The sequence below is a fragment of the Enhydra lutris genome, unplaced genomic scaffold (assembly GCF_002288905.1).
Source record: "Enhydra lutris kenyoni isolate GAN:26980312 unplaced genomic scaffold, ASM228890v2 scaffoldscaffold54, whole genome shotgun sequence".
Lineage (NCBI taxonomy): Eukaryota > Metazoa > Chordata > Mammalia > Carnivora > Mustelidae > Enhydra > Enhydra lutris.
Genome location: NW_019154138.1, coordinates 13,251,157 through 13,261,397, shown reverse-complemented (window position 1 = coordinate 13,261,397; position 10,241 = coordinate 13,251,157). Strand labels below are relative to the sequence as shown.

Below are 10,241 nucleotides of genomic sequence, written 5' to 3'. Positions count from 1 at the left end.
TACAGATGGTATATCTCACTGTTTCCCTCAGAGGTTGGTTGACAAAGTATTCTCCATATATAGGGTTAAAAAACTCAAGCCATACATTCTACTGATCCATGGTTAACCCTCCTCACCCTCCAAAGATCCCCTAAGGCGTCCCTTGGAGGTTTGGATACTTGACCTGGGTCTTCTATAATGAAACAGCAAAGCTGAACAACGAAAATACCAGTAGGAGTTAGGCCATCTTTGCACTGGGAGGATTTGCCTGAGGCCCTTCAGGAGAGAGTAGGGTGGATGGTCCATTGGGGAGATGTCAGGAAAACTGTACTGGCTGCCTGCAATGATTCTGAGCTTTTCTGTAAGCATGTCAGGTCTGTGTTCTGTTGTTACTTGGAGGGGAGCGGTGTCAAGGGACAAACGAAAAAAAAAACCTCTAGAAGTTGCATGCCAGTCATGTAGAGAGGCATCCCAGGACATGTTTCCATAAAAGTAAAAAATAATGGATTTGGCATGACACACTTAAAACATCCAGGGCCAGATGCTTCAGCTTCTAGTAAGTGATAATTTAAACGTCAACAAGTTATGCGGGCCTTAAGAAATTATTGCTCGGCTAGTCAACAACCAAAAAGGTTGTCATGACAACACCTGTGTCCGTCCCCACTACCTCCTGCGTTGCCTAGGACTTGGGAGAATGAGCCAGGAGGATGAGGGAAGGTGGGCTGAGGGTTTAGTTTTATTAAAATAACGAATGCATGCTGCATCATTGCTGTGACCCCTTGGGCCTATGATCTTTGGAATGTGTGAATGTTTTAGACATTTTGGGATGATAATGCCAGATACTCTGTCCACGGATGGTACACACTGAACTTGGATCAGGGTAGCCAGAAGGTCAAATCAAAAGTTGGAAGATGGTAGCAAGAGGCCAACAACATAGGCTTTCTGAATTTCACTGATTGCAAAGGTTCTGCTGCTTTATTTTCCCACCTGCTAACAGAATGCTTATTCTCTGAGAATGTATTGCAAATGACTCTTTGCAAATGGGGTTTGTGTTCTTCTTATCATAAGAGTTTCAGCTTTTCCAGTGTGCACATTTTCACGCTGCACCAAACCTTTGTTTTCCTGCTCAGGGTGTCAGCACCAGCATTTTTCTTTCTGAATAATGTGCAGAATTGGTGTGCTGACTTGCTCATAAAAAAGTATAGTCTAGCTAACAGAGCTGCACTACCCAAGCCCAACGTCTTATTTTCCCTAAGGCCTTTCATCTTAGTTTGTCAGCAAACTGGAACCTCTAACCTGACAGTGTAAAATTTTTGATGGTTAATATTGCTTATAGTGTTTGCTGTCATTATAGGGGGAAGATGTGTGGGTCCTGCTGCTAATGGGAGGGAACCTTCATGTGTGGCAGGAGGCAAATGATACCACAAGCTCTCTGTTAATTAAAATCCAAGCACACATTGGCAAATCTCACTTAACCAAGAAACTAAACACAGAATAATGGGCTTATTAAAAGCAGAATTCACCTTGGAATTGACGTATTCCTACTTGAATTGATACTAGCAGGATGCATTGTGGTGACAGGGATCATTTTTGTTGACAACAGCTGGAAATACAACAGCTATATTATTATAATTAGGATCAGCATCAAGTTGGATCATAATAGGGGCTTTCTTGGAGAAATGGCACAGTGTCAAATTTATAGTCACCAGCTAAATGAGTCTCTTGTATCCTTGACAAAGGGACAAAAACAGTTCCAAATGAAAACACAAACAGAGAATCCTGTTGTTATATTTCCTGGGTATTACGCAGGGCCCTATTTATCACACACCAACACTTGCTGCTTTGAAGAAACATTATCCTGCCAGGTTTACACTTTTCAATTTGCCTCTGTGGTCTGCATTCTGCATGCATTTCCATGGAGAAGCCTACACCGCAGCTTGACTAGAAATCTTTTCTGCTGCAAGATTAACCTCAAAGTATCCATTTTTTCCCCCTCTGGGTAATCACTTGACAAATGCATCCACAAACCCTCTGTACACATCTATTCCAGGGTACAGGTGCATCAACAGCCTTGAATCACTATTAGGAGAAATATTGTCCTTGATGGGAAGTAGTACTGCCTTTTCATTTCCAGACGTCTCAAGTTGAAGGATGCGGATTTCCCGGGAAGCCAAGCATCAGGCAGAAAGATCATGGATGAGGTTGTGGGTGAAAGCTTGCCTTCGCTGTGCTGCATTGCCCGGCAGAGTAGTTCATCTTGGCAGGAGTGTGGGATTTGCATGGGCTGAGAGATACGGCATTCATTAGAATGCCACCTACCCAAATAACATCGAGGAACTTGTGCTGGTGACAGGTCCAGTGCCTGGCCTTGTGCTTGCTACATCAAAACCCATTTTATTTTTGAGCCCACAGCAAATTTATACCACAGAGGAAACTGACATGAGATGAACTAGATGGGAGAAAGTGAGATTCTGTGTGTGCGTGTGTGTGTGTGTGTGTATTTTCTAATACACATAATGTGCATATAAATACAGGGACAGTAAGCTCCCAGAAGTATCAAATGTCAATGAATCTTCATTAATTTTTCTATAACTTATTATATTTAATTATCTCAACAAGCCTAGGAGTTAGCAGTTACTGTCACTTTCCTTTTTACAGAATAGAAAACCAAAGCTTAGAAAAGTATTATTACTTTGGCCAAGGACACAGGACTCATGGAAGTTGAAGATGGATATAAAACAAGTGCCCTAGGGTTGCCTGGGTGGCTCAGTCAGTCGAGCGTCTGACTCTCGATTTCAGCCCGGGTCGGCTCAGGTTGTGATCAGGGTTCTGGGTAGAATCGGGCCCCACATTGGGCTCTGGGCTCTGTGCTCTGTGCAGTATCTTCTTGTCCCTCTCACTCTGCTACCCTGCCCCGATAAATAAATAAATAAAATTTAAAAAAAATAATACAAGTGTCCTGGTTAAAGACAATATGACTCCAAACATATCTTCTTAGTCATTTGTCTCTACTTAATATTATCTCATTTGATTCTTACACGGAACTTTGAGGTGTGCAAAATAAAAAATGATTGTCTTTGCATATGTTAAAAAGAAAAAGCTGAATCACAGAGCCTGGAAATGATGGAAACCTGGCCCATGACTCCTGCCTCAGTGTTTTATAATGTGGTAGGACAATAACATCAAGTTACGGTAATCAGTGACCATAGGATCATCATCAGTCTTGTAAGCTTCCCAGGAAATAACCCCAACTTCCATTTAAGGCAAAGTAATCCCCATGAGCATTTACGCAATTTGAATAGTTGAAAGAAAAAATGCTTCATATATAAACAAATCTGACAAACTCTTCAAAGTAATTAATGTTTCTGGGGGCGGGGGGGAGAGTGAAGTTAAAAGTTAACAGTGTGGGGCGCCTGGGTGGCTCAGTGGTTAAAGCCTCTGCCTTTGGCTCAGGTCATGATCTCAGGGTCCTGGGATCGAGTCCCGCATCGGGCTCTCTGCTCAGCAGGGAGCCTGCCTCCTCCTCCTGTCTCTCTCTGCCTGCCTCTCTGCCTACTTGTGATCTGTCTGTCAAATAAATTAAAAAAAAAAAAAAAAAAAGTTAACAGTGTCCAGGACCCGCTACGGTTGTTCTGAACTCCGGCTTTGACTAAGAGTTGCCTGAGAAGATTTTAAAAAATTCTCCCATCCCCATCTTGCCACCCTGTAGATCAGAAAGGTACCCCGAAGATACTGATATTCATCAACCTAGATTCTAAAATGCAGGCAGAGGCTTCACACGTGGTCATTTGTGTGCTAAACCTTTGAGTATGTTGTTCGGTTTAACCGTCACAATAATTCGGATATGTATTGTAGATTTGAAGTTGGAGGCTAAGGCAGGTTAAATGATCGGCCCAAAGAGATGGGTGATTAATTGTTCCAGCGTAGGTTGGAAGCATTCCATCTGCAAAACCGTGACCCACGCATTCCTCTGCCCAATCATACCCACGGCACACATATATGCAGTGATTCTGTCATTCAGAAATCTGTTTGATTTATTTATTTTGTCTCTGTGAAGGCGTTTCTCAATTTAAGTCACCCACTAGCAGATAAAAAAAAAATTTTTTTTCGTGATGATAGGAATCTCTATTTGTTCACCTCTTTGTCTCCAGGGCCTAGGTAGTGAGTGACTACCTCACCCTGAATACTCACCCTCATTACCTTAACACCACACTTGACTTTATTTTTCTGATAATGTGTTATCTCATTATGGGGGAAAGATGTTTCTCCTAAAAAAATGTTAAACATGCAAATCAGCTCAATCGAGCAAAATAGATGTTTCATGCTCATCTACATGGAAGAGTTCACCCTTTCTCACCAGTCTCTGAACTATGAGCTCTCAGGAACTCCTGAGTCGTTTTCTTACTCTTCATTCTTTTTTTCTTTCACTTTATCTTTTTCAGCAAAAATGCAGAGAGTTCTGTATACCCCTCACCCAGTTTACTGGCTTTTGAACATCTTATGGAACCTTAGTGCCAGGATGAAAACAAGAAAATGAGCATTGAGATCCATATTTATTGTTAAGGTTATATCACCCCCTAACTGGACTACTGCTGTAATGTCTTAACAATCTGATCTAACCTTCAGTGTCTCTGGCTCCACTTAAATCTGGGGGCACTGATAGAGGAGAGCCCACAGCATGGGTTTGGTCTCTAACTGAAATATCTCTGTTTCCTACAGGTTAAGCCAACACTCCCCATCTTGGGATTCAAATGACTCCTGCATTTTGTGCTCCAGCTTACATCTCCAAAGTTAGCTTGATGATTGATTTTTCCGGTCATTATCTCCTCTTAAAATTTACTTATTTCCCTTTCTTCCTCTTACTTGGAAGGTTTTCCTCCAATTCTTCTCATTCCCACATGATATTCAAATAACTCCAAATATTGTACTTTCCTGTGTGCATCTCTACCAGCTAGCTGACGAGTTATTTGTAAGAGCGAGTCTTATTTTTTTTTTCTTTGACATTGTTCCCAGTGTCTGATGGAATGTGGAATGTATTATACAACTGACATTAGGTGCATTTCTTTCTTTCTTTCTTTCTTTCTTTCTTTCTTTCTTTTTTCTAACTGTAGATTTTGTAGAACCTCTGAATCATCCTTCTGAGTAGAAATTTCCAATTTTACAAAACTATCAGCTGCTCAACAAACATTATTACTAATTTTCCTATATAGTGACCATAATTCAAACCCTTGAAAGCATTTTGATTGGCATGATATTGCAAAAGTTCTATCCTACTTCAGTAAACAGGGAGGCCTGCTGCTCAGACCCACCCCTACCTCCATGCCCTTTGGGTTGAAAAACACTCTTCCCCCATGCTGCTTGAGAGTGCTGATTGTTGGCATCTCAGGGCTGACGATCACCCAATCGAGGAGAGCTGCCTGGCCCAAGCCCAAGGCTCTATTCTTAGAGGGGTTCCTACATCCAATAACTGGTCAGTACTGGATCTAAAGATCTGGCACCATTTCCTCGGTGACCATCCCATTGGTAGGTTGTGCAGTGGAGTCTGTGACTGCAAAATGCATCACAGCCCACAGCTCCTTCTGCCCAATATGGACCTGTTCACCCCCCACAGATATCATTCAAAGAAAACTCCCCAATAAAAATTCTGCAAGAAATCTATGTCAGAGTCTACTTGTTAGGGAACTCATCTCTGACACTTACTATTTGTCATTAAATCATCAGATTATTCACATGCCCATTCACTCAGTTATTAATATGTTTGATAATTATTATGTGTCTGACACTTACTGGATGAGGGACACTGCCTCTGCCCTCACAGACCTTGAAGCCCATTACCATACCAGACATCTCCAGTTTCTCCCAGTTTCAGCACGTCCCAGAATTTCACACAGTCTCTCAGACTACTTTGCCTTTACTTATGCTTGACTTATTGCTTGGAATTCCTTCCCTGCCCTTCTCCTGGTTAAACTCTACCTGTCTTTAATAATGTAACTCAAATGCAGTGTCTTTCAGGAAGTGGTCCCTGACCCCACCCTGTCTGTGGAATAAGTGAGAGATCCAAACATTACGCAATGGCCTTCAGCTGATTTCTGTATGCATGTGTGTCTGTCCCCTCCTCTAACCTTCCACCACCAAACAGTACACTTCCTAAATGTAGATTTTTATCTTCGTATATACACTTCACATCAGGCGATCTATATGTGGACAATTGCTGAATGGATGAGTGAATAACAAATGGAAAATGAATCTGAAAATAAAGGTTTGATTCTGTTATCCATAAGGCCTAATTTCCTAAACATGCAAATTAAATGGTGGTTCCAATCTCATTTTATATTCTGAGGAATTAGATGAAATGGATAAAATATTCCTCTGATGTTTTTGTGCAGTTTTTTTTCAGCAGCCATTTTTTTTTTCAGGTATATTGTAGTTGTATTTTGGCAAAACTTAAATGCTACATATTGTATCATATTATTAACCTGGTGTTTCTTGTTTCTTTGATATGTTTCCTTTTCATATTCTCCAAGCCCACACGAATCTGAAAGGTATCTTTAAAATGAAAACTACAAAGGATTCTTGAGTAATATAGATTCTAAAAGGGTTATCTTTATATAGTACTCCAACCTGGCAGTACTCTTCTTTTTAAAGACTTGGATATTTTTGAAGTTATGACAGAGTAGTTTATCTCCACATTTTTGAAGAGATTTCTTTTTTTTTTTCTTTATTCCCATACATGGATTTCTGTATGATATGCTTGGCAAAATTTAGCTCTTGGCAAAGAATAATGTGTTAATTATTATCTTTTTCTCTCCCTCTTCTTTCTTTTCTTTTCTCTTTCTTTCTCTCTCTCTCTCTCTTTTTTTAGGTACGTCTGTCACTAATGTAACAGCTACTGATGCTGATGACCCAGTTTATGGAAACAGTGCAAAGTTGGTTTATAGTATCTTGGAAGGGCAGCCTTATTTTTCCATTGAGCCTGAGACAGGTTTGTGTCCTAAATTTTGAATTCTATTTACCATGTTATTGCTTCAGGGAAATGCTTTTCTTGGGATTTGGATTATGAAATGTTATGGTTAAGTACTTCACTGCCTGTGTCAATAATATTTGAATGTGTTAATTTCTGTGCAGTGTGTGGTACATGGCAAGCCCAACAATCATTTTGATACAGATTAAAACAAATTACAGACCCTTTGTAGAATATCACCTGTTTAACAGATGGCCTGGCACCATTTTTCATCCTGGGGCAGGGTGGGGGGAATGCACTTATACATCAGGCACACTGAAATACCGGATTTAAGAATATAGTCATTTGCTTATTGGCTGTGTGATGCTTGGCAAGTGACATTTATAAATCTTTTTAAGTTTCAACTCCCCTGTTTATAAACTGAGTATGGAATCTACTTGCTAGAATTATGATGAAGATTAATCAAGTAATAAACATCAACCATATAGTCCATGACATGTGGTAATCTTTCAATGGATGGATATCACTAGATTTGCTATTAGATTCCTTACTCATAAATCAGGATCCTGATGTCTACCCACTAGAGTTCTTTATGGAGATCGTAGTAGTAGTAGTAATAGTAGTAGTAGTATTGCCAGTATTAAACCCAGTCAATGTCCTGAATCTGGTGGTATAGACTTTAGAAATCATTAAGTTATTTAAAGGAAAAAAAAAACAACTTCTTTTTAACTAATTAGGAAGATAATTTCATAAAATTATAGTTTTTGCAAGTTTTCTTCCTATTGTTTAACAATGTATTAAAAGAGTAAGGCCACTTTCCCAGACTTTCTATAATCCTGTGGGACTTTTGGTAGTACATATTGAAAAATAATGAATTTTTATTTTGCATCTCTGGTTTAGTCTGCAGATTTCCAAATTGAAAAATTCAGTATACAGCTGCATATACATATAAGTTCTTCAATTCATGAGTTTTCAGTATTATTGAGATAAATTTCCATGTCTTACCATTAAGTCAATTATTAATTAAATTAAAAATTTAAAGCCTCTCTTTGCTTTTTTTAATTCAAAGAGTAAAATCCTCATGCATTTAAAAGTGAGAAAAAGTACGTTTATATATAAATAGGTCATGGCTTGAAATTGAATTTAGATTTAGAAACAGGAAAGAACACTTCTAAAACACATTAATTAGGGGCATAATTACATATTCTTCCTCAGTGAAGAAGGAAGTCTGTCATAAACTTCATCTCCTTTGGGTCCCTTGATGACCCTAGGGGAAGTGACAGAGAAGATAGTCAGCTAAGAGAGAGAGAGAGAGAGAGAGAGAAAGTCTGGACATGTCCTCTTGGCTAACGTCACAGTGACAGAATTGGGAACAGACATGGGACTCATACCCTGGTCCTTAATTTCAAAGTCGTCTTTGAACTTCACTTTCCCTAGGTAATAACTATGGTATAAGGGCTTCTGTAAAACAGAAATTGTTGATTGCTTAAGTGGAGTTAAATCATTTTCTCCTTTGCTCTTTGCCTATTTCTTCACTTGGATTTTTTTGTTCACCAGGCCCAGTGTAATCCAGCAAAAATTAATTCAGCATTCACTGTGTTCTAGGCATTGAATTAAATATAAGGAGAAAAATTCACAAAAGCTAATGTCAGCCTGCGAATATCTCAAAATCCAATTTGGAAGACAGGTTTTTGCTTTCAACATAAACACAAGGAAGCATGGTGATACCATTTAAATAATTTATATATCAAAAATAAATTGCTTTGGGGCGCCTGGGTGGCTCAGTGGGTTAAAGCCTCTGCCTTCAGCTCAGGTCATGATCCCGGAGTCCTGGGATCGAGCCCCACATCGGGCTATCTGATCGACAGGGAGCCTGCTTCCCTTCCTCTCTCTCTGCCCGCCTCTCTGCCTACCTGTGATCTCTCTCTCTGTCAAATAAATAAATAAAATCTTTAAAAAAAAAATAAATTGCTTTGAGGTATAGATAATAAAAACCCCCTACTACGTCAGAGAATTTGGGTACTTAAAAATATCTCATTGACATGTACGTCGATATATGTTTCATTGACATATATTGCCATTTGCTTAATCAAATGTCAGCCACATTTAATATTTGCATTTTTACCCAGCATAATGAGTATCTGTCTCAACATACATTTATTTGAACTTTATCATTTCTAATATGAAAGATACAAAATTATATGGTTTATATTTTAGGAAGTGTATTCTGATATTATTGTGGGAAATGTAATAGGGAGAAATGATATGATACTTGAAGAATATATATATTAATTGTTTAAATATTGGTTGAGTGAAGTTGTGATTTTTAGTTAAAGCAGATACAGTGCAAGGAAATAGAGGTTAAATTAAAAAATCAAAAATCAGCCTAAGTTCTTTTTTTGTAACATAAATATGTACAAGTGAAATATAAATATTTTTGTGTAAATGCCTTCATAATTATACTTATGTGTGTTCAAATGGAAACAGTGTAAGTTGTTCCTAAAGAATCTAAATTTTACTCTATCTGTGAGGACTTTTCTCTTTCTCTCTTTTTTTAAAGATTTTATTTATTTATTTGAGAGAGACAGTGTGAGAGAGAGAGCATGAGAGGGGAAAGGGTCAGAAGAAATAGCAGACTCCCCCACTGAGTGGGAAGCCTGATGTAGGGCTTGATCCTAGGGTTCTGGGATCACGACCTGACCCGAAGGCATGTGCTTCACTGATTGAGCCACCCAGGAACCTCAACTTTTCTCTTAAAAAAAAAAAATTTTTTTGAGATTAGTATGAGTGTGTGTGGGGGGTGGGTAGAGAAGGGCATAAGTGTTATGCAGAAACAGATTAAGAACAGTTGAAAAATTTTTTATATTAAAAAATATAGAAAAAAAATGCAAAGTTCAGGGAGCATTTGGGTTTTTTTATTTTGTAAGCAAATGGAAAGTAAATACACTTTCTGGTGACCAAAAGATGTGTATCCATTACCGTGTCCTCTGAAAGACATTGAGGCAGAGTTAGGAGAGCGAGTGGCTTAGCGGGTAAGAACTATAAAAGATAAAAGAAGCACTGTCTTAGTTCTGGCTGCTATAACAAAATACCTTAAACTGGGTGGCTTATAAGAAACAGAAATTTGTTTCTCACAGCTCTTGAGGCTGGAAGTCTGAGCTCAGGGTGTCTGCATGTTAGAATTCCAGTGAGTGCCAGCTTCTAGATTGTAGAGGGCTGACTCTCTATATCCATGTGGGAAGAGAGTGAGCTAGCTTGCTGGCTTCTTTGAATATGAGCACTAATACTATTTTTGAGGGAT

At 38.9% G+C, this 10,241-nt stretch overlaps 1 protein-coding gene across 1 annotated transcript in view; it reads left to right on the top strand.

The window, feature by feature from the left end:
• LOC111157364 (cadherin 8) overlaps positions 1–10,241 on the top strand; it is a 448,629-nt gene that overhangs the window by 172,822 nt on the left and 265,566 nt on the right. Inside the window, exon 4 of the mRNA XM_022518712.1 lies at positions 6,842–6,961. Within this exon, the coding sequence (XP_022374420.1) occupies positions 6,842–6,961 (120 nt within the window). The remainder of the gene's footprint in view (positions 1–6,841; positions 6,962–10,241) is intronic.